At 42.3% G+C, this 24825-nt stretch overlaps 1 protein-coding gene across 1 annotated transcript in view; it reads left to right on the top strand.

Moving 5' to 3' along the window:
- The first annotated feature begins 1265 nt into the window (after positions 1-1265).
- LOC144506160 (gamma-aminobutyric acid receptor subunit rho-3-like) overlaps positions 1266-24825 on the top strand; it is a 36120-nt gene continuing 12560 nt past the window's right edge. The window contains exons 1-5 of the mRNA XM_078232002.1: positions 1266-1356; positions 6205-6272; positions 12636-12859; positions 16729-16811; positions 22533-22673. Of these exons, the coding sequence (XP_078088128.1) occupies positions 1338-1356; positions 6205-6272; positions 12636-12859; positions 16729-16811; positions 22533-22673 (535 nt within the window). The 5' untranslated portion in view covers positions 1266-1337. The remainder of the gene's footprint in view (positions 1357-6204; positions 6273-12635; positions 12860-16728; positions 16812-22532; positions 22674-24825) is intronic.

The raw sequence follows: 24825 nt of genomic DNA, 5'->3' as shown, positions 1-24825 counted from the left end.
CCCATTCTCCTCCTGAGGTCTCCAGTGTCACAGTTACCAGTCTTCAGCCATTTCACTTTGCTCCCCGTGATATCATGAAATGGTTGAAGGCACTGGATACAGCAAAGGCTATGGGCCCTGACAACATTCTGGCTGTAGTACCTGAGACTTGTGCTCCAGAACTAACCATTTCCCTAGCCATGCTGTCCACAAAAAGCAGGATAAATCCAATGCAACTAATTCACTCCATCAGTTTACTCTTAATCATCTGCAAAGTGATAGTGTATGTTGTTAATAGTGCTATCAGATGGGGTATATTTAGCAATAACCTGCTCACTGATACTCAGTTTGGGCCATTGAGCACCAGCCTTTGTCAAAACATGGATGAAAGAGCTGAAATCCAGAGGTCAGGCTAGAGAGACTGCCCTTGACATCAAAGCAGCATTTTACTAACTGTGGCATCAAGGAACCTTAGCAAAATTGAAGTCAGTTTGAATCGGGGAAAGATTTCCATTGGTTGGGGTCATACTTAGGACAAAGGAAAATGATTGATGTTGTTGGAGGCCATTCACCTCGGCGCCAGGCCATCACTGCTAGATGTTCCTCAGAGCTTTGTGCCAGGCCCAACCATTTTCAGCTGCTTCAGGAATTACCTCCCCTCCAAAATAGGTCAAAAGTGAGGATGATCGCAGATGATTCACAACTCCCCGGATACTGGGTCAGTCTGTGTCCACATGCAGCAAGTTCTGGACAATATTCGGGCTTTGGTTATTAAGTGGCAAGTAACATTCATATCACAGAAGTGGCAGGCAATAACCATCTCCAACAAGAATAAATCTAACCATCACCACTTGACGTTCAAAGGCCTGAAATTTAACTCCTCTCCAAATGGAACTTGGCACTTTCTTACCCATCTCACTGGATCCATCTTACTCTGTGATTTACACAATGCCATATCTTCACTTACAATATGTAAAGTTCCCTGGATGGATAAATTGGTGGATTGGACTCCAAGAGGAATGGAGTGGTAAGGCTGAATGCTTCATTTTAAAAGGTCCCTCCCTAATCCTTACAAGGTCAGTTGAAGAAGCCACTAGCACATGCTGACAGCTTTGGCTTCTTATTCATTCCATTGTATTGTTTATTAACAAATGATATTAAGATATGTTTCATTTAACTCATCTCTTGAATTACTAATGTTTTTAAAAGCAGCATTGCATTTATGTTTTCCTGTTAAGATTTTTTTTAAAACTCTTTTGTTTTGCTTCAGTCGACCAGAAAGTAAAAGATCAGATTCAACCAAAGCACACTTAACAAAATCTGAACAACTCCTTAGAATAGATGACCATGATTTTGCAATGAGACCTGGATTTGGAGGTAGGTTTCTGTGACAATTTCACTACGCTATTCAGTAGTTTAAGCATTTTACGTAAGTTTTGGAAAGTGTAACTCTTATTGTGTATTTTCTACAGCTCATGGAATAGAGGTCGTGCAGCAGGGTGGGTAGCATCTCTTCCTTTGAGCCAGAAACCCCAAGGTTCAAGTCCCACTCCAGGACTTGATGGCCAAGGAATGTGTGTTTATAATGCAGCCAAGCAGATTGAGTGTCAATTTTTAAATCCTTCCAATGGCAGAGTAGGAACAGGAGAGATTCCTGGTCCACCTGAAAAGAAATTGGTGCCTCTACCATCACTATCCATAGTTCCAGGTTACAACAGCAACTTGGAATCCTGGGTAAAGGGGGGTAGTGGTGATGGCTGGACCACCAGTGTGAATCAGATTGATGCCAACAACAGAAGGTTCAGTCCCAGTTTCGAGCTGGAGTAGATATGGGACCTGCCTCCATGTCCTACTCGCGATGGAAGTTGTGCTGCCTTGGGTTGGACCTGCCTTTGGGCAAGGAACGTAGGAAGATATTTCATCGAATCACAAGTGGCACCATTGCATAGTCACGTTGTGAGTCTCCCAAAATCTGACGTGATCTAACAAGATTTGGAATCAACTGTGCAACATAAATGTACAATTTACACAATAAATGTACAATTTACACAACGCGGTTGCCATGATATTGTAGGAGAGGTTTAGGCAGAGAAAAATAGTCAGTTTTTTTATTATGTGTATTCAAATCTATCCAATTTTCAAATATCTGCCCAGGTAGTTGAGTGTGCCTGGAAACAAACCCAGAAAACTCTCTTACATCAGTTTTATCCTCCTGGGGTAGTTTTCATACACCACTGTTCCCATTGAATCCTATGTATAAAATGTGTTAAAATAATATTACTACAGAAAAAATATAGGAATGAGAAACATTACATTGCCAAAACAACTGTTCTTGCTCAATGGTCCTGAATTTGCAATTGTAGTGAGGGTAAAACATTAGCACTCGCAATTATTACTGTGTAAAACTGACAGTATCTTCTGGTGTTTGCACATTCAATTAAAGATGGACATCTGGAAGTTGCCCTCAATGATATCCTATTCCCCTATTTCTGCAGAGTGCACTGTTGCTGTATTTGCCAATACAATCAGCATAGAATCAGTGAATTGATGTGAACTACACACTATTCTCACTGTAAAAACCATTCAGAAAAGACAATTTCCATTTTGATAGGTCTTTCATAGGCTTCAGAACTGATGAGAAAAACAGGTTTTGGCTTAGCAAGGGTATAAAGTTAACAAGTACAGACAATGCCTACTGTATGTATCCTGTTCCAATCCTTACCCAGACCCCAGGACATTTGGGGAGATCAGGTTGGGACCAATAACATAAGAACATAAGGAATAGGAGCAGAAGTTGACCATTTAGTCCATTTGGCCCCTCGAGTCTGCTTTGCCATTCAATAAGATCATGGCTGATTTGTTTGTGTTTCAAGTTCCATGTACCCTTCTATCCCTGATAACCTTTGATTCCCTTGCCTAGCAAGAATCTATCTACCCCTGCATTAAAAATATTCAATGGTCCCGCTACTACTGTCTTCTAAGGCAGAGAGTTCCAAAGTTGCATAACCCTCTAAGAAATGATCTCAAAATCATTCAAGAACTTCTCATTCAGGCTATTACTACCAATCTGATTTTTCCAGTTTACAAGTAAATTAAAATCACCCATGATTATTGCCATCCCTTTTTCACAAGCACTCAATATTTCTCCTTGTATACTTTGTCCTACATTGTGGTTAGTTAGGGAACCTGCAGAACGCTCTCACTAGTGGCTTCTTTCCCCTATTATTCCTCACCTCCATCCAAGCCGATTCCACATCCTGATCTCCAGAACCGAGGTCATCTCTAACCATTACGCCAATACCATTCTTGATTCACAGTGCTACCCCTCCACCATTACCTAGCTTCCTATTCCTCTTGAATGTCATATACCCCTCAATATTCAGGACCCGATCCTTGTCATCCTGCAGCTACACCTCTGAAATGGCTATCAGATCATATTTATTTACTTCAATGTGTGCTATTAATTGATTTACTTTGTTATAAATGCTATGGCATTCAGATTTTTATTATCTTTGTAACATCTAGTCTTGATTGTTTGTACATTCTTAGGTTTTTATTCTCTCCATGCCTTCCTGTCATTTTCTGATCCTCATGTCCCATATTAGTATTTTCCTCTCTTACCTTGGGCGGGATTCTCTGGCTCTTCACTGGTCATAGAATCATAGAAACCCTACAGTGCAGAAAGAGGCCATTTGGCCCACCGATCACAATCCCACTCAGGCCCCAGCCCCATATTTCTCCATATTTACCCGCTAACCCCTCTAACCTACGCAATTCAGGACTCTAAGGGGCAATTTTTAGCATGGCCGATCAACCTAACCCGCACATCTTTGGACTGTGGGAGGAAACCAGAGCACCCTGAGGAAACACACGCAGACACGAGGAGAATGTGCAAACTCCACACAGACAGTGACCCAAGCCGGGAATCGAACCCAGGTCCCTGGAGCTGTGAAGCAGCAGTACTAACCACTATGCTACCGTGCCGCTGGTGGTGAGATTCTCTGGCCAGTAGCACATCCCCGCCTGTTGGTTTCACGGCATGGGATGGCTTCAATGGGAAATCCCCACTGACAGCGGCAGGACCAGGGAATCTCCCTGCCAGCGAACAGCGTGCCTCACCCCTGGGGAATACGTGGCTGGAAGGCTGGAGGATCCCACCCCCTTTCTCTACTCTTTGATATACCACAGCCGGAATTTGCCGGCCGTTCATGAGCCATCACTGCTGCCAACGAGAAGGGAGAATTTGGCGCTCAGCCAAGTTTCCATTCATTTCCGCGGGACCGGAGAATCCCAGCTGCAGGCGAGGTGGGAAAATCCAGCCCCACATCTTTCCACATTTGATCCCTTGCCTCCACTACTTTGTTTAAAACCCTCTCTACTTCCCTACTTATATGGTTCGCAAGAACACTAGTTCAGGTGCAGAATGTCACAACAGTACAGCCCCTGCTTTCCCCATTACTGGTGTCAGTGCCCTACGAACCAGAGCCCTCTTCTCTCACACCAGTCTTTGAGTCTCTAATTTTAATAAGGCTGGATACTGGGGTGGGACTTTTCCAAATTCTAACATCTGGATTTTTCAAGAGACATTGGCACACACTCAGATTAAGAGTAGGGTTTAAAAGGGGATTGTCATGGAGATTATAGCCTATGGGTAGTGAAAGCTGAGTTTATTGATGGAAAGATAGGAGATTCTGGGTGATTTTATGGCTAGTATTTTCCTTCAAGTATTTTAATTGTTACCACCACAAGTCATCCATTGACTCTCTGCACACTTTGCAGATCAGTAGCATGGCACACATTGTCTAAGCATATTATCAGCAACTATTATAACAAATTTTTCTTTATGCCTGCAAAGATGAAGTAGGCAGCCCAGTGCTACATAATGCCACGCTGTATCACAGCAATAATTATCATCAGTCTGTCTCACGTCGGTTCCAGCTCCAAGATGTCTTTCAAGGGGTACTTGGAGATTGAGAGTCAGGATGAAATATTGAATGATGCAGAAACCATTAAGAATGAGGAGCATGATGAGTTGGCAGCTGAAGAAGCAGTTCTAGTTGGTACATGGCAAAATTCTTCATGCTGTAGACTCAGTAAGATGGCTGATCAATAGACATGCTTCTTTTAGTCCTTATAGAATTTTCACAGAAGCGTGCAAGGGCTGTTGTACATTGTTGAGAGATGTGGGTGTGACATTGTTGCAGTGGCGAAGCAAGGCTTTGAAGGTATGCTTAGCACTATGGCAACACCATAGCTGTCTGAGGACAGATACCCAGAGGAAATTTCTCTAATGAATGCTGCAATTGGGACTTTAGTAAGCAAGAGCTTCAATTTACACAAAGCTCTAAGCTGGCTGAGGCAGCCTAGGAACTCAGATTGAGAGAAATGTAATAGTGGGTTCTTCCCCTGAAGATAGCTGGACATTTTGAAGGAATGGCAGGAAGAGCCATCCTTAAGGCAATTGGGTCTTGGACCGGGATTCACAGTGAAGTGACATCCATCATACTCTGCCTGGCTCCTCGTGGTACTGACAAATGAGCGCAGGGGCAAACACGTTTTCCAAAGTGCTGCCTTCTCGTGACCCAACACTCGGAGATGCAGGCCCCGATGATGATGTAATTAAGCTGAGGACTCTGTCAGATCATAACTTTCATGTAGCAGAAAGCATTTTTTTTTCTTCTTAGACAATTGGATTTCACTCTACTACCTTTTCCTGTTCCAATTTTAGTTACCACTTATTTAGTTACCACTGCCTTAGCATTCATAAGTTATTGCTCCTTTTATATTTTAAATGTTTTCTTCCCTACATCTGCTTTGAAGGTAATTTCAGTCAACTAAACGTCACTTTCTTCTGACCTATATCTGTGACTCTTCCAATGTCCTCTGTCACTTTAACATTTTCCAAGTTCCTAGCCCTAAATGTCTGCTTTCCACCGTATGGTCAATTCCTCATTACCTCCATCCTCTCATCAGGATGGTCTGCCCTTGTTCCTTAAACAGAAGCGAAACCAGTCACCAGCCCATCACCCTCCTCCACCTGGCTGAGCTTGTTCCAACATTGAACATCTTTGCCTTTGACACCACTCACTTACTCTTCCAAATATAGGGTGTTGCTGTGCTAACCCATAACAGTCCAAGCTACATTTGTCTTTTTGTAGAATATGTGGAACATTCTTTGTTAAAAAGGTAAAATTAAAATGTCTTGTTTCTTACTTGTTTTTCAAGGAGCTGCAGTATCTGTTGGTATAGATGTCCAGATTGAAAGCATTGACAGTATTTCTGAGGTTGATATGGTAAGTCTGAACTTTAGTTGTTTGTGGACAGGTAATTATCTACAATAAAACTGCATGACATAATTGTATATGTGGAGGTATTGTGGGCAATGGGTAGCATGTTACCTCTGAGCTAAAAGCTCTGGGATTGTGTCCCAACCCCAGGACCTGAAAGCCCAGGATGGAGTATCGATCTGTGAAATCCTTCCAATAAGCCAATAGCAGGAGGTAAGAACAGGAGAGACTCCTAGTCAACTATGCTTGGTGTGGATTGGTGCCTCTAAAGCTATAAGCCTCTGGTGACAGACTAGTGACTTGTTCCAGGAAACAAAGCATAAAACGTGGTGAAAGTCTGCCTTGTGCACCACTAGGTGCAGAAAGAGAAACAACAACTGTGACGTTAGTGTACCTTTAAGAAAGTTTTTTTAAAATCATGATCTCTGCAGCTCTCACAGCGTCAGTGTTTCTCAGCTCACAGCCTTAGCTGGTGTCATTATGAAACCGATTTGTCTGAAGGAGATTTTTATTGCTGCTTATATGGAGTTTGTTTATTTTTACTGGGATGTTTATGACTCTGCATTGTTCGGAGAAAAACTGGTTGGCAGGTCAGATGACAGGAGTTTTCTTCATTTTCTGTTTGCCTGCGGTTAGAGTTGAGTTTTAGAAGGGACAATAAGCTGAAAAGAAGTCTTTCTCTCCCTGGTTTTAGAAATTCTGATGGTTAGCTGAAAGCAAGATCTTGCTTTTATGAAGGGAGGAAATCTGCTGTTGGTGGCTTGACTAGAGTCCCTGGTGTTTTGGGAAACTGTTCTGACTTCAAACTATTCTGAGTCTATCCGGAGAACTGCAGACTTCATCCAAAGCTCTCAAGTCCAGTATCATGTGAGCATTAGCCTTTGCTGTGTTAAACCTGTAAAAAGGGTCTTTTGTCTATGGGATTGGTTTGATTGGAACACATTAGATATATTTGTTAAGGTTTATACATTATAGTGGTTGTTTTGTTTCTTGTTTGTAATTGATAAGAGTTTTGCTAATTTTCTTACTATGCATGTTAACTATATTCTTAAATAAACTTTGTTTGATAAAAGCTCCCTAGTGGGTCATTTGAATCATACCTGAAGTGAAACATATCATGCTTATCCTAGCCAAATTCAAGATGCAAAACTTATGATCCAGGCAGGCTCCATAAAACACTTTGGAGCTTCTGACCTGAACTATAACAATTGGGGGCTCATCTGGGATTAAAATTTGTATCTCTTGATTGATTTGAGATTATTGAACTCAAAGATAGTGAGTAGTGAGCATATTAGTGATTTCTTTTCAAGTGTTGTATTCAGGTTTAAATAGGGACTGCCTTGTGGAATAATGGCTCTATCAGAGGCTAAGAAGTTCCTGGGAGTGGAGGAAGTCATGCAAGGTGGTTTGCAAAGGTGACTAAAACAAAACTTTCGGAATTGGCAAAAAACATTGCAGTTGACATTACCTGACTCCGTAAGGAAAGGGGAGATAATTGTGGCGATAGCTCAGCACTTAAAATAGCCAGAAACACAGTCAGAGTCAATGGAAATGGTTAGAATTTAATTACAAATGAAACAGCTGGAATATGTAATTGAAGCAGCTTGAATTTGAAATAAAGGAAAGAGAGAGAGTAGTGAAAGAAAAAGAAAGGATAGCCCTGGCAAAACAAAAAGCCAAAGAATGGGATGCAATTGCAGCAGAGAAAGCCAGAGAAAGGGAGGAACAAAAAGTACCAGAAATTAGACTGCTTGAATTGCAGGCAAGGGAAACAGAAAAGGAGAGAGCATTAGAACTTCAGAAACTGGAAAGACAATTTAAACTTGAAATGTTAGAAGTGCAAATGCATAGAACTGCAAGAGTAGCAGCAAAAAGAGTAGATGATTATGAATTAGTTCATAAATCAAAGTTTGGTTTCTGACATCAGTTTTAGCCTATGAGGGGATAGAAACAGGGAAAAGAGAAATCCTCAGGTGGAAAAGGTAAAGGATATCTTGTGGGAGATAATAAAGACAGTGTACCTCGGGTTAAAAAGGAAATACAGGAGGGTGGAAGAGAAATGAAAAGCCTCAGATGTTTTCATTGTAATAAATTGGGCCATGCAAAGTCACAGTGTTGGTGGTTTAAGAAAAGCACTGGGAAGACTGAAGTGGAAAAACAGGATAAGCCAGTGGGGTTTGTTAAAGTGGTAAAGGAAAGCCCAGTTGAAGTGAAAGAGGTGCAAAAGAATGTACAGCCTGGTCAGGAGTTGATTGATAAGAAGGTGCCAGATCTCTTTAAAGAATTTACTTGTGTGGGTAAAGTTTACTCATGTGTACCAGGAGGAGTAGGTAAAGAAGTTAAAATTTTAAGAGATGCAGGAGCAAGTCAATCTTTGATGGTAAGAGATGAGGCGTTGTGTAGTTTGGGAGGAGTAATGCCAGAAAAGATGGCAATATGTGGAATTCAGGGTGAGAAGAGTTGTGTTCCATTATATAAGGTGAGGTTGGAGAATCCTACGAAGAATAGTAAGGTGGTAGTAGGAGTAAATAGAGAAATGATCTTGTTCAGGAATACGATTTATCTTGGCTAATGATATAGCTGAATCACAGGTGGGAATGATGCCTACTGTGGTTAAAAAGCCAGTGGAGAATCAAACAACTGAGCTGTTGAAGGATGCATATCCTGTGATTTTTCCTGATTGTGCAGTAACAAGGTCACAAAGTCACAGGTTAAGATGAGAGGAGAAATCAAAGAGTGAAGGTGAGAAAGTTAAAGTTCAATTTTCAGAAACAATTTTTGATCGGATGGTTGGAAAAGAACAAGAACAGGTGGAGGATGAGGTGGATATTTTTAGTTTGGGAAAGTTGGCAGAATTACAACAGAAAGATATAGAAGTAAAACAGTTGTATCAGAAAGCATACACGGAAGAGGAATCTGAGAGTATAGCAGAATGTTATTACCTTAAAAATGTCTTAATGAGGAAATGGAGATCTTTACATATTCAGGTGGATGAAAAGTGGGCAGAAGTTAATCAAGTGGTATTGCTGATAGGGTATTGTGATGTTAGTGTATCTTTAAGAAGTGTTATTTTTACTCATGTACTCTGCAGTTGTAAGCAAACTTTCTCAGTTTGTTTTTCTCATTGTTACCGGGCTGTTTACGAGTGTATTTTTATTGCTGCTTAAACAAGGGTTTCTTTATTTTTATTGGAATGTTTATGATTCTGCATCGTTAGGGGAAAAATTGGTTGGCAGGTCAGGTGACAGGAGTTCTTTCATTTTCAGTTTGGTGCTGGAGGTTTGAGTTTTAGTTTTAGAAGGGGCATCAAGTTGAAAAGAAGTCTCTCTCTCCCCGGTTTTAGAAATTCTGCTGGTTAGCTGAAAACAAGGTCTTGCCTTTCTGAAGGGGGGAATTGACTGTTGGTGGCTTGCCTAAAGTCCCTGGTGTTTTGGGAAGCTGTCCTGACTTCAAACTGTTTCAAGTCTATCCAGAGAACTGCAGACTTCACCCAAAGGTCTCAAGTCCAGTATCACGTGAGCATTAGTCTTGCTGTGTTAAACCTGTAAAAAAGGTCTTTTGTCTATGGGATTGGTTTGATTGGAACACATTAGATATATTTGTTAGGGATTATTTATACATTATAGTGGTTGTTTTGTTTCTTGTTTATAATTGATAAGAGTTTTGCTAATTTTCTTACTATACATGTTAACTATATTCTTAAGAAAACTTTGTTTGATAAAAGCTCTCTAGTGGGTTATTTGAATCATACCTGAGGTGAAACATATCCTGCTTATCCTAGCCAAATTCAAGAGGCAAAGCCTATGGTCTGGGTGGACTCCGTAAAACACTTTGGAGTTTCTGACCTGAACTATAACACGACAAACAACATAATTGTGTGGTATAGCACCATGCATTTCATTATCTTTATTATCATTTTATTTGAATTTGATTAAGTGGTGTTAGGAGGCTTGGCTTTTTTAGTACTATGAAGAAGTTTAAGATTATGCGCCTTAGCTTTCTATCCTCCATCAGTTTATTCAGCTTGCATACATCATCAACAACCTATATTTGTATCACATCTTTAATGTAATAAGAAGCCCCAGGACTGGGAGGTTCGTAAGTGCATTTTCAAAAGATGTCACTGAGCCAAATAAGGAGATATTAAGTTAGACGACCAAATGCTTGGTTACAAAGGTAGGTTTTAAGGATTTTGATTGAATAATTTATTATTGTCACATGTATTGGGATACAGGGAAAAGTATTGTTTCTTGCGTGCTGAACAGACAAAACATACCGTTCACTGAATACATAGGGGAGAAGGAAAGGAGAGAGTGCAGAATACAGAATACAGTCATAGCTAGGGTGTAGAGAAAGATCAGCTTAATATATGGTCAGTCCATCCAAATGTCTAATGGAATCAGCTATTTTTGAGTCGGTTGGTACATGATCTCAGACTTTTGTATCTTTTTCCCAACAGAAGAAGGTGGAAGAGAATATGTCTGGGGTGTGTGGGGCTCTTGATTATGCTGCCTGCTTTTCCAAGGCAGTGGGAAGTGTAGATGGGGTTATTTAATGGGAGGTTAGTTTGCGCAATGGACTGGGCTACGTTATAAGAACATAAGAAATAGGAGCAGGAGTAGGCCATCTAGCCCCTCGAGCCTGCCCCGCCATTCAATAAGATCATGGCTGATCTGAAGTGGATCAGTTCCACTTACCCGCCTGATCCCTATAACCCCTAATTCCCTGACCGATCAGGAATCCATCTATCCGTGATTTAAACATATTCAATGAGGTAGCCTCCACTACTTCAGTGGGCAGAGAATTCCAGAGATTCACCACCCTCTGAGAGAAGAAGTTCCTCCTCAACTCTGTCCTAAACTGACCCCCCTTTATTTTGAGACTGTGCCCTCTAGTTCTAGCTTCCTTTCTAAGTGGAAAGAATCTCTCCACCTCTACCCTATCCAGCCCCTTCATTATCTTATAGGTCTCTATAAGATCCCCCCTCAGCCTTCTAAATTCCAATGAGTACAAACCCAATCTGCTCAGTCTCTCCTCATAATCAACACCCCTCATCTCTGGTATCAACCTGGTGAACCTTCTCTGCACTCCCTCCAAGGCCAATATATCCTTCCGCAAATAAGGGGACCAATACTGCACACAGTATTCCAGCTGCGGCCTCACCAATGCCCTGTACAGACGCAGCAAGACATCTCTGCTTTTATATTCTATCCCCCTTGCGATATAGGCCAACATCCCATTTGCCTTTTTGATCACCTGTTGCACCTGCCGACTGGGTTTTTGCGTGTCATGCACAAGGACCCCCAGGTCCCTCTGCACAGCAGCATGTTGTAATTTCTTTTCATTTAGATAATAATCCAATTTGCTATTATTTCTTTCAAAGTGAATAACCTCGCATTTGTTAACATTATACTCCATCTGCCAGATCCTCGCCCACTCACTCAGCCTGTCCAAATCTCTCTGCAGACCTTCTACACCCTGCACACTATTCACTTTTCCACTTATCTTTATGTCGTCTGCAAACTTTGTTACCCTACACTCAGTCCCCTCCTCCAGATTGTCTATATAAATGGTAAATAGTTGAGGCCCCAGTACCGATCCCTGCGGCACGCCACTAGTTACCATCTGCTGTTCACAACCCTTTGTAGTTTCTTGAGGTCTTGGTCGGAGCAGGAGCCATACCAAGCTGTGATACAGACGGAAAGGATGTTTTCTATGGTGCACCTGCAAAAATTGGTGAGAGTGAATAAAATCGTGGATGCTTAAGAAGCCGGAATTTGATGAATAGATATCTTACAGGGTTGTGGGACTAGAAAATAATATCGAGAAACAGAGGCATGAGGTCATGGGGGGATTTGGAAACAAGGAAGAGGAATTTAAACCATTGACATTGCTTGACTTAGCACTAATATCAATCAATGAGCACTGAGGTGATGGTTGAATGGGATTTGGTATGCTTTGAGACATGGACAGCAGAGTTTTGGATAACCTCCAGTTTATGGAGGGTAGAATATGGGAGATCAGCCAGGAATGCATTAGAATAGTCATGTCTAGAGGCATGGGTGAGGCTTTCAGCAGCAAATGAACTGAGATGGGTGAAGGTGGGTGATATTATGGTGATGGTGTGAATATATGGTCGGAAGCTCATCTGGAGGTCAAATATGACAGCTACGTTGTGATCAGGCTGGTTTGTCTCAGATTGTTGTTGGGGGGAAGAATGGAACACGTAGTGAGAGAATGAGGTTGGAGTGAGGGCCGAAAACAATGGCTTGTCATGTAAAAAATTACCAGCATTAACATTCTTTATTTTTACAATCATCCTTCTTTTGATTTACAATCCAACTGATAATGTTTTGTTCATATCCTTAGGACTTTACAATGACTTTATACCTAAGACACTACTGGAAAGATAGCAGACTCGCTTTCCCAAGTTCCAACAACAGAAGTATGACATTTGATGGAAGATTGGTCAAGAAAATTTGGGTTCCAGATGTGTTTTTTGTTCACTCCAAAAGATCTTTCATACATGACACAACCATGGAGAATATCATGCTAAGGGTATATCCAGATGGCAACATCCTGTACAGTCTAAGGTGAAACTTTGCTAATTAAAAATGCTTTTGTCTTGCTGAGTACCATTTTTCCACATTAATATTCAGTTGGGTTTTCCTCCCTATATCCCTTGTCAGTGGATAATCGCTTGATGTCAATAGAAACTGATAATCTATTTTTTTATTGCATATACTATCCTCTCTCATACTACTTTATGGGTAGACAACATATCACCCATTCTCAGAGACCAAACTGTCACCTCATAAAAATTATATTCCATGATTCCTATTATTGCTCCAATCTTTTAAACAACAGAAAAGTATAAGTAATAATTGTGTAAAATGCTTTCACCAATACTTTATTACCATATCCATGAAATGAATTTACCTAATGTCAGACTGAGTTGAAGTTGGGCGTTGCTTTATTTGCATCATTAGTTGGTGGTCAAATTTTGGAAATACATAAGTTCCTGTTTTTGATTCAAGAAAGAGAAGATAATACTGGCCCAAAGTGTTCTGCGAAATTTTGTAGAATAGGCCCCACTCTCTCAGTTGACTAGGAACTAAAGTAAAGTCTTCCCAGAGAGCTTGGCTGCAGTATTCTTGTTTGGGGATTGCAAAATTCCAAGTGGGAACAGCTCTTAATGTGCCAAAGCTCTTCACAAAGGAATGATATTTTGGTGGTGAAGGAAAGTGAACTAATTATTCATCATGGGACATTAATGACATGCGGGCAACATATTGAGGTTGGGGACCCCATTACAGGATGTGCTCCATCAGATCTGAATGACTCCCTGAAGTAAATTGGAGTCAATCTGCATGGAGGGAGTGCAGTCACCTAGTTCCTTCAGACCTGGTTCCAAAAGTGGAGGAAATGAGCAGGAGGAAGATGAAGGTGAAAGTTTTCCTCCATTCCTTATGCACTTTTTTAAAGCATGGCACAGACTTCTGATTGGAACGCACACCTATTTTAAGTTGCCTTAAGACCCTTTGTGTAGTGGTCTCAAGTTGTTTCTTTGGCATTGTAAAGAATCCTTCAGCACCATCAGGATCCTGGGTAGTAACCTAGCTTTGCTTTGAACTTGCTGATGTTCAAATTTAGTTATGGTTCAAAGAATTCTTAGGCAGTGTTGCTGTGATTGGGTATTATAACCATGAATCTAATTAAAACCATATTATAAATTTATCAGTCATGAACTAGAAATTGCAATGATTCCAAAATCAATCTTTGCATCATTTGAAATCATGTATTTTCATTTTTTTCATTTGAACAAAATGACCCTTTAGCTTTCTTTGGCAGCTTGAAGCCAGAGCTCTTAACAGTCAAAATCTATTGGGTGACAAGTTAATTGCATTGTAAATGTGAAAATGTGTACAATTCTGTGATATTATCGATTCTCTTTCATGTTTGGCAACATGGATAACAATATAGGATAATTTTTCAGGGCTGATGTATCTCCAACCTTACATCAAGTATACTAAACATTGTTTATTTTTATTTATTTATAATGGGGAGTGAGCAGTGCTGGGCCAGCATTTGTTTTTCATTTCAGGAGGTGATGGTGAATCACCTTCTTCAATCTCTGCAGTCCATGTGGCGTTTGCGCACTGACGGTGCTGGTAGGGAGGGAGTTTCAGAATTTTGACTCAGCGGCAGTGAAAGAACGGTGGTATATTTCAGCAAGTCAGGATGACATAAAACTTGATGACCCCATCCAGACTTAAAACATTGGCTCTATTCTCTCTCTACAGATGCTGAGATTTTCCAGCATTTATTGTCTTTGTTTCAGATTTCAGCATCCGCAGTATTTTGCTTTCTGCTTTCTGCTCGGTATAACTGCGATCAGCAGATTTTTCCCCCTGATTCCTATTGACTCCAGTCTTGCTTGGGCTTTCTGATTTTGCTCAAATGCTGCTTTTGGAATTTAGCTCCTTCAACCATGTTTATACAAAGGTTGGAATGAAATCTGGAGCTCTTTGGCCCTGGCAGAACCAGGGCCACTGGACTCCATGGTGGCACAGTGGTTAACATTGACAACATCTTGGATGTAGAACTGAACACTTACGCTCCAGAACTATCTAGCCAAGCTGTTCCCATACAGTTGCAACACGGCACCTACCCAGAAATGTGCAAAATTACCCAGGTATGTCCAGGTATGAGAGGTCAACTATCACTGCCCCAAAACAAAATCACTGCAGGTGTTCCACAGGTAATGCCCTACACCCAACCATCTTTAGCTGCTTCATCACCATGGGTGGCATGGTGGCACAGTGGTTAGCACTGCTGCCTCACAGCTCCAGAGACCTGGGTTCAATTCCTGGCTTGGGTCACTGTCTGTGTGGAGTTTGCACATTCTCCCCATGTCTGCATGGGTTTCCTCTCGGTGCTTCGGTTTCCTCCCACAGTCCAAAGATGTGTGGGTTAGGTGTATTGGCCATGGTAAATTGCCCCTTAGTGTTCCGGGGTGCGTAGGTTAGAGGGATTAGTGGGGTAAGTATGTGGGGTTACGGGGATAGGGCCTAGGTGGGAGTGTTGTCGGTGCAGACTCAGTGGGCTGAATGGCCTCCTTCTGCACTGTAGGGTTTCTATGGTTTCTAAACTGCATTGGTGAGCAGGTTGTTACTGAGTAAGTGCTGCTTGATAGTGGGGTCACTGACTTCCATTACTTTGTTGATGATTGAAAATGGATTAATGGGGCTAGATTAGATTTGTTCTGCATTTTGTATTCTGACATACCTGGGTAATTTTCCACATTTTTGGGTAATGCCAGTGTTGCAGCAGTATGGGAACAGCTGGGCTCAGGATGCAACTAGTTCTGGAGTGTAAGTGTTCAGTTCTAGATCCAGGATGGTGTCAGGGCCCGCAGCCTTTGCTGAATCCAGTGGCTTTTGGCATTTCTTTAATATTGCATGGAGTGAATTGAATTGGTTGAAGACTGACATTTGGTGCCTGCAGAAGGAGGTCAAGATTAATCATCCACTTGGCACTTCTGGTTGAAGCAGGTAGTAAATGTTTCAACCTTGTCTTTTGTTGACATGCTGAGCTTCCCATCTTGGGGATGGACATATTTGTGGAGCCTCCTCCTTCACCATGATTCATGATTGGATGTGGCAGGACTGTGGAACATTGATCTGATCAGTTGGTTGTAGAATCACTTGGTTCTGCCCTTGCAGGGTGCTTTATGCATGTCCTGCACACACATAGTGCCATGGTGTAGCTTTACTAGGTTGGCATCTAATTTTCAGGTATGTTTGATGCTGCTCCTGGCATGCTCTCCTGCAATCCTCATTGAATCTGGGTTGGTTCCCTGGCATGATGGTAATGATAGAGTGGGCAATATGCTGGACCATGAGACTACAGATTATGTTCTGGTTTTATCCTAGTTCAACATTTCTGTAGTGGTTTGATACAACTGAGTGGCTTTTTAAGACATTTATATAGCAGCTAAGAGCCAACCATGTTAAGTTTGTAGTCGCATGTAGGCCAGACCGGTTGGATGGCAAATTTCCATTCCTATAGGGCATTGGTGAACCAAATAGGTTTTTGCGATTATCCAGTAGCTTCATGGATAATCACCACTGAGACTAGCAATTCATTCCGGATTTATAAATTAAATTTAAATTCCTCCAGCTGCCAAAGTGGGATTTGAACATGTCTCTGGAGCATTAGTCCAGGTCTCTGGATTACTATGACAAAAACAGAAAATGCTGGAAAACCTTGGCAGGTCTGACAGCATCTGTGGAGAGATTCCAGCATTCGCAGTATTTTGCTTTAACTCTGATATTCTGGGAACATTCCCACCATGTTACCATTCCTGTTATAGTATTAAATATATCGTTCAAAGTGTTTTGGTGTTTATGTGGCTGCGATTAAAGCATAATTCATAGATTATTACGAATGTTTTTTGTAGGACAACAGTCACTGCCATGTGTTCAATGGATTTTAGCAACTTTCCCCTTGATACTCAGAATTGCTCACTAGAACTTGAAAGCTGTAAGTATCTATTATTTTGTTTGCTGAATTTGAATGGCTATACTTGGTTATTCCTCAATGCACATAACCAGTCATGAGTTATAAAGTTTCTGTATAGCTTTATGCGATATGATGTGACTATCATTGGCAGCATTTATTTTTGTTTCAGTCATGGTCCATACTATTAATTTCATTAACAGATTCAACAGGAAAGTTGGCCGATTAGATAGGTAACTGGCTATCTGATCGAAGACAGAGGGTGGCGGTGGATGGAAAATTTTCGGACTGGAGGCAGGTTGCTAGCGGAGTGCCGCAGGGATCGGTGCTTGGTCCTCTGCTCTTTGTGATTTTTATTAATGACTTAGAGGAGGGGGCTGAAGGGTGGATCAGTAAATTTGCTGATGACACCAAGATTGGTGGAGTAGTGGATGAGGTGGAGGGCTGTTGTAGGCTGCAAAGAGACATAGATAGGATGCAAAGCTGGGCTGAAAAATGGCAAATGGAGTTTAACCCTGATAAATGTGAGGTGATTCATTTTGGTAGGACTAATTTAAATGTGGATTACAGGGTCAAAGGTAGGGTTCTGAAGACTGTGGAGGAACAGAGAGATCTTGGGGTCCATATCCACAGATCTCTAAAGGTTGCCACTCAAGTGGATAGAGCTGTGAAGAAGGCATATAGTGTGTTAGCTTTTATTAACAGGGGGTTGGAGTTTAAGAGCCGTGGGGTTATGCTGCAACTGTACAGGACCTTGGTGAGACCGCATTTGGAATATTGCGTGCAGTTCTGGTCACCTCACTATAAGAAGGATGTGGAAGCGCTGGAAAGAGTGCAGAGGAGATTTACCAGGATGCTGCCTGGTTTGGAGTGTCGGCCTTATGAGGAAAGGTTGAGGGAGCTGGGGCTGTTCTCTCTGGAGCGGAGGAGATTGAGGGGAGACTTAATAGAGGTTTATAAAATGATGAAGGGGATAGATCGAGTGAACGTTCAAAGACTATTTCCTCGGGTGGATGGAGCTATTACAAGGGGGCATAACTATAGGGTTCGTGGTGGGAGATATAGGAAGGATATCAGAGGTAGGTTCTTCACGCAGAGAGTGGTTGGGGTGTGGAATGGACTGCCTGCAGTGATAGTGGAGTCAGACACTTTAGGAACATTTAAGCGGTTATTGGATAGGCACATGGAGCACACCAGGATGGTAGGGAGTGGGATAGCTTGATCTTGGTTTCAGATGAAGGTCGGCACAACATCGTGGGCCGAAGGGCCTGTTCTGTGCTGTACTGTTCTATGTTCTATGTTCTATGAGAATTTAAGTCAGCTAAAAAGTTTATTTTACTTATTTATTAGTCACGAGTAGGCTTTCATTAATACTGCAATTAAGTTACTGTGAAAATCCCCCAGTCGCCACACTCCAGTGCCCGTTCGGGTACACTGAGAGAGAATTTGACATGGCCAATGCAACTAACCAGCACGTCTGTGGGGGAAACTGGAGCACCCAGAGGAAACCCACGCAAACATGGGGAGAACGTGCAGACTCCGCACAGACAGTGACCGAAGCTGGGAATCGAACCTGACTCCCTGGCGCTGTGAGGCAGCAGTGCTTACCACTGTGCCACCGTGCCGCCTAAAACTAAAGTTCGGGATGGAACAATCAATTACTAGAACAGTCAAAGGGCATGGCAATGTTTTGCAATCTTTATAATATTTTATCAGTATTAACTATAATACCAAATCGCACCAAAACACATAGTTGTATATGACATTAATAAATTATTCATGTTTTGACCAGCTTATGTTTGTCAAATCAATAAAAAGATTTAGTAATACTTCTTCATAATGCACCGAATTGTGACCCTCTGCTCAAATTGACCTAGTTATCAAAGTTAATGGTTCGACTTAAAATGTTAGCTCTGTTCTATCTCCTTACAGATGCTGCCAGACCTGCTGAGTTTTTCCAGCATTCATTGTCTTGGTTTCAGATTTCAATATCCGCAGTATTTTGCTTATTTTAACCAATCTTATCAAAATGCTCACTTGTGTATTTTTCAAATCAGTAGCAAAAGATCTGACTCCTGTAAATATTATGTGCCATTGATATGTGTAATTATTTGTGTTGAACCGATAGGGCAGCATGGTGGCACAGTGGTTAGCATTGCTGTCTCACAGCACCCGGGTTTGATTCCTAGCTTGGGTCACTGTCTGTGTGCAGTCTGTGTGTCTGCGTAGGTTTCCTCCAGGTGCTTCGGTTTCCTTTCACTGTCTGAAAGACGTGCTGGTTAGGTGCATTGGCCATGCTGAATTCTCCCTCAGTGTACCCGAACAGGCGCCGGAGTGTGGTGATTAGGGGATTTTCACAGTAATTTCATTGCAGTGTTAATGTAAGCCTACTTGTGACACTAATAAATAAAGAAAATAATAATCATATACAGACTCGATCTGGAAAATAGGAATTCCATAAACATCTTCATAAATGTTTATTGCATACTGTAATGAGGTCTTTCAGCAAAATGAATTTTAGTTGAATCATTGACTGAACTGTAACTTATTCCCCCTTTTAAACAACTTGTCCCATCCAACAGGTAAATGGGGAATTGTTTCCATTTACAGCTCTATAATCTAAGTGTCTGAGGCCTGGGTTTACTTTCCCTATCTCATATTTTTGGTGCCTCCCCCAAAGTTGAGTGCAGACTGTCTCAGGTCAAATGTGTGCTTAACTTGTGTTTTGCCGCTCCACACTCCGCCAAAATGTCAGTGTACAAGCACCCTGGGGGACTGGGATCTGGAGAGTACAGGCCTGCTTTCAGGCAGCATGGATGGTTGACTGCTACCCTCCTCGGTGTCAGGGGCTAGAGGTGTGTCACTCATAGGGAGGAGGATATCAGATGAGCTGGAGAAGCCCAGGTCCTGCCGTTCCTCTTCCCTTCGGGTTCCCGAGGGTGCCTGTGCTCCTCCATGGAATTGAGGGGCAGCTGGAGTGACATCCAGATGCTCCGCGGTTCTCTGGTGCTGACACTCGTGGATTTCCCTCAGTGCTTGCACCATGCATTCGAAGCCCTGCACCATGGAGCTCACGTCCCCAGACATTCAAGTCATGAGCTGAGCCATGGTGTGGACAACCCCTGCCATGGATTGCACATCCTGCACCTATGTCTCCACTGCGGTCACCACCCTCGCAGTGTTGGCCTTGTTGCGCTGCAATGATGGCACCATCTCCTTGATAGAAATCAAGGGACTCCTCCAGTCATCCTTGCAGTCCAAACAGGGATGCTGTCATCCCTTCCTGTTGCTCACAACTCTGGCTCTGTAACTCCAGCAGCTGTGGGACGACAGGGAGTAGGGGCACATTATCAGCCAGGGGCTCAATAGAGTCCTGGCTCCGGAATTCCTCCATGTGCCAGTTCCTTGAGATGTTCTTGCCTCCACCTGCTGTGGATCTTCAGCTGTGAGGTGCTCACCAGTGAGTGACCCAGAAGCCTGTCTACTTAATGATCCCGTCGAGGTGACAGTATCTGTGGTGGTGCCAGGTACAGCTGACAGGTGTGATGTCTCTTCAGTGGTGGGGTTGGAGAAGTCTCCCTCAGAGCTGCTCATGTCCAGTGGGTCCAGGGGACCCAAGGATAGTCTGTCCTGTTCAGCTGATTAGCCTTCAAGAGAAGAGACATGGCATCAGTGCATTACAGGGGATAAAGGAGAAAACATTGATTACTCACTTGGAACTTGAGGAATAACAGGGTGTCTTGAGGACTCTCATGTTTGTCTGCTGCTCCCACTTCACTATCAACACAGGCACAGTCTTCCTCCTCCCCGGCCAGCTGAGGCTCGCTCCTCAAAACGTGTGAGTGTTCTGAGCTCGGGCATGACTCCAACTGGCTGCGCCTGCTCATGCATGTTGTGGTTGAGTGTGTCCTGCATTGAAACAGATAGCCAGACCGTAGGTGGGAATGGTGAGATTGAAGATGGTGATGAGATGTGGCACCTGGTTCCTGATATTAGCAAATCCCGAGGTGGCTGGGTGAAAGATGGAGTTGGGGGTGCGTGGGGTGTGTAAGGTGGTCCCTTGGGAGACTGGGTATGGTTCACTTTCCCTCCCTGAGCGAAGATTTTCCATCTTCTTCCGATATTGTTACCCCATTCTCTTTAGAGTGCATTTTCACTCACCAGAGCTGCCACCGCATCTCAGGCAGGGATGGTGACCCTGCTGGAAGACCTTCTCCTGGAGCAGGGGAAGAGTGTGTCCCACCTCTGTCCCACTCCATCTAGCAGTTTTCTCAGGGCCCCCTCTGAAAAGCGAGGTGCAGACTTCTTGGCTGCCATCGTCTGCAGTCATTCTGGAACAAGTGCTGGGGAGTTATTGATATGGAGCTCCCCCAGTGATTGCAGCAGTTAAGTTGTTGCGAGGCGGGCGAATCAGAGGGAACACGCTGCAGGTGCGACATGATTCTCGTGGGCATAAAAATGATTACTAATGAGACATAAGATTCAGTCCAAACTCACACTGGTGCCATTGATGGGAAACACTCCGTTTTTCGCGCCAGAACCAACACACCGCCATTTTTGGGTAAGATTTCGCTCTTTATCTTATGAGGCCCAACATTTTAAGATCTGAAATTCAACTGGCAAATAATTGTCTCTTGGCATTCAATATCAAAGGTCACACATGAATAATAAGTTAATGGGCAAGTTATCAAAGGAAAAGTGCCAGCATGGACCCATACCCATAGAAGGACAGCAAAAAAGAACATTTCTGGAAATACATTGCTTAAAATATCCAGGATGTGGAGATGCCGGCGTTGGACTGGGGTGAACACAGTAAGAGTTTTAACAACACCAGGTTAAAGTCCAACAGGTTTATTTGGTAGCAAATACCATAAGCTTTCGGAGCGCTGCTCCTTCGTCAGATGGAATTTCCACTCCATCTGACGAAGGAGCAGGGCTCCGAAAGCTTATGGTATTTGCTACCAAATAAACCTGTTGGACTTTAACCTGGTGTTGTTAAAACTCTTAAAATATCCAGTTCAGCTTCCTGTTAGTCTTGTCAGGGCTATTTATTTTGAGGTTTAACAATTGCACTAATTGATTCCCATGTTAATAGGCAATATACTCATGTCTTCTGTTTAATGTTCATGCTCGGTTTGAATGCTGAACCGTGTTTACAATCAACAGGAACCAAAACGAAGCATTTAGTGAATGTTCAAATTTAGCCCAGTTCAGATGTCAATTTTTTTTAAAGCCGAATGTATCCGCAATTGTAATTTATTCTGGAATGCCACCCCAGAATATTTATTGCAAAAGTCCCTTAATTGACTTTTGTTTGTTTAAAGCAAAATGATCTTTTTGTCAAATTGCATGTGAATTGACAAGTGTTTTGTGACAATGTTCACAAATTAATGCAGCAAATTCATTCTGCAATCACAATTTTTAATCAGATTAACTAGTTAATTGAGTTTCAAAGGCAACATGTATTTGTACGAAAGAAGAGGATAATAGTGGATAATCTATTATGTTTGTAAACTGTTTATGAAAATCTAATGAGTGCTCTTCATAATTGATCTACATTTTGTGAGTGATGTACAAACAAAAATCTAACTGTTGCATTTATTTCATGTACATACATATGTGTATGTTACTAGTGGCACATGATGCACATGAATAGACAAAATAATTGCTTTCTGTAATCCCCAGTATAGTCAGTTTGTAATCATGCTTGGCCATATCTATTAATGCTTTAATGTTTTCCTCCAGATGCTTACAATGAGAAAGATCTAATGCTCCATTGGGCAAATGAAAAGGAACCACTTAAGACAGATGAGCAGATTTTACTTGCTCAGTTTTTCATACAAGAATTCCGTGCATCAAGTGGACTTGCGTTTTATAGCAGTACTGGTATGTTTCTCTTACTATAACAGATTTAATGGATAGTAGAAAGGAATGGACAAGATAGTAGGAGTTCATTGACATTGTACAATGTGACAGCAAATTATCAGAACTATGCCCACTAAGAACAGCTTCATACTTGCTGGATACTCATAGTACAGAGCAACAAGCATTTCAACACTGCTGCAGCTGTTTGGGCAGTGCAGGTAATGGGAAATATAACTAGTCAAAAAGTTTTGATGGTGGGGAAAGAGTTACTGCCCATAAACTAGGTTGGTTTTTTAATTCAATCGTGGGATAGGGGCGTTGCTGGCTGGCCAGCATTTAGTGCCCGTCCGTAGTTGCCCTTGGAGGGCAGTTGAGAGTCAACCACATTGCTGTGGCTCTGGAGTCAGACCAGATAAGGATGGTGGATTTCCTTCCCTAAAGGATATTAGTGAGCCAGATGGGTTTTTCTGACAATCAACAATGCTCCATTGGTTTCACTGTCATCAGTAGATTCTTAATTCCAGACTTTTTTTATTGAATTCAAAGTCCACCATCTGCCATGATGGGATTCGAACCCGGGTCCCCAGAACATTAGCTGAGTTTCTGGATTAATAATCTAGCGATAATGCTACTAGGCCATCGCCTCCCCATAAACTGCACTTGTCAGTATAAACTCAATAGATTAATTGCTGAAAGAACACTATTGTGTCACAGGCTGTACTAAGGTCACCAACCTTAAGATTATATCAGATAGTGGCTTCTCACTAGCCAACTTCTGCATTTTTCAGCTCTATCTTTAACTTCAATGAACAGTACCTTATTCAAATTCTAGTTCCTTTTGTCCCTTTGACTTCAATCTTCCTGGGACTTCTTTTTTAATTCTCTGGTTTCTAGAACTATCTGTTCTTTAGTTTCTGAGACTTGCTTTCTACCCATTATTGCATTGTCCTGTTTCTGCTCTGGCAGAGCTGTGGGGGTTGTTTCCTCTTCGGCTGCTAAGCTCCAGCTACATTGGGTTCAGTTAAAATTAACCTCAAAACATTTTTGCAAATTAAAGGTGACCCGATTGCTAAGCAACAGCTCAGTCCTTCTTTAAGTCATGTTTGCTTTTCATGTCGTAAATTCTCTACGCACAATAGATACGTTTTGAAATGAAACCAAAACCTCCGTACATGCAAACACCTTTGTTTAACATGAATCTAATTTGCGTTTTAACCCTTTCTTCCACAGAAATACTAAATTAAACTCACTCAAATCTATACCTTATTTCTGATATCCAACAATGCAAACGTAGATTACTTGAAACTACCTCTGTTTCCTGACTGCAGAAAACAGAGAGTGTGGGCGAGGAGGCCACGGAGATTTAGCAAATTAGAGTGCTATATTAAGAAGATGTGTACACTACAGGCTGCGATCATTCTCTGCCCAGTTACCTGCACAGTCAATGATGTCACCTCCGATGGTGTCATGTTTGCATTATGTTAAAGTGCCCCGTTCATCTTCAATACTGCTGATAAGGAATCACTATAAATACTTAAATACACAACATTTCCTCCCCTTTAAACCAAACATCCCCCAACACATTAAACAAGTGTACCATGAACAATCAACAACAGTCAATAATTCAGATGACTTGGAGGTCGTCGCTCTCTGAATGGTTATCAGCGAACCTCAGCTGCCTGCTTCTTGGCACCTGCTGTAACCTCTGGTGTCTTTGGCTTGATGTGAACATCATCAATGGTTGTTTTGACCAGAATCGACGTTATATGAGGTTAACTCAGTGCTTGATTTACAATTAAGCTGCTATTATCCCCAGTCTGTTCTGTTTGTGTCAGGTTTTCTGGGAGGTCCATGTCATCTCTCGGGACAGTTGGATTTGAATTCTGCAGATTCTGTCTCTGGTGTATTGGTTCTCCCGGCCAATTGCTGCTGTAGCTGGCCTCAGCCCAGCGCTCCACTCCCTGTCCCCGCTCCCCCCCCCCCCCCCCCCCCACTCCCCCCGACTCTCCCAGCTATCGCAGGGGCCCGCAACCGGTCGCAAGCCCTATACTGCATGGAAATATCACCCCTGCCGCACCCCCCATGACTAGACCAATTGCGCCCCCTCCCCTCACCGATCACAACTGCAGAGTGGCAGTGCGCCCCCGTCCCCACCCGACTGGGATGTCCTCTC

The sequence above is a fragment of the Mustelus asterias genome, chromosome 17 (genome assembly GCF_964213995.1).
Source record: "Mustelus asterias chromosome 17, sMusAst1.hap1.1, whole genome shotgun sequence".
Taxonomy (NCBI): domain Eukaryota; kingdom Metazoa; phylum Chordata; class Chondrichthyes; order Carcharhiniformes; family Triakidae; genus Mustelus; species Mustelus asterias.
Note: the sequence above shows the minus strand (reverse complement) of the source record. Positions and strands in the feature narration are given on the sequence as shown.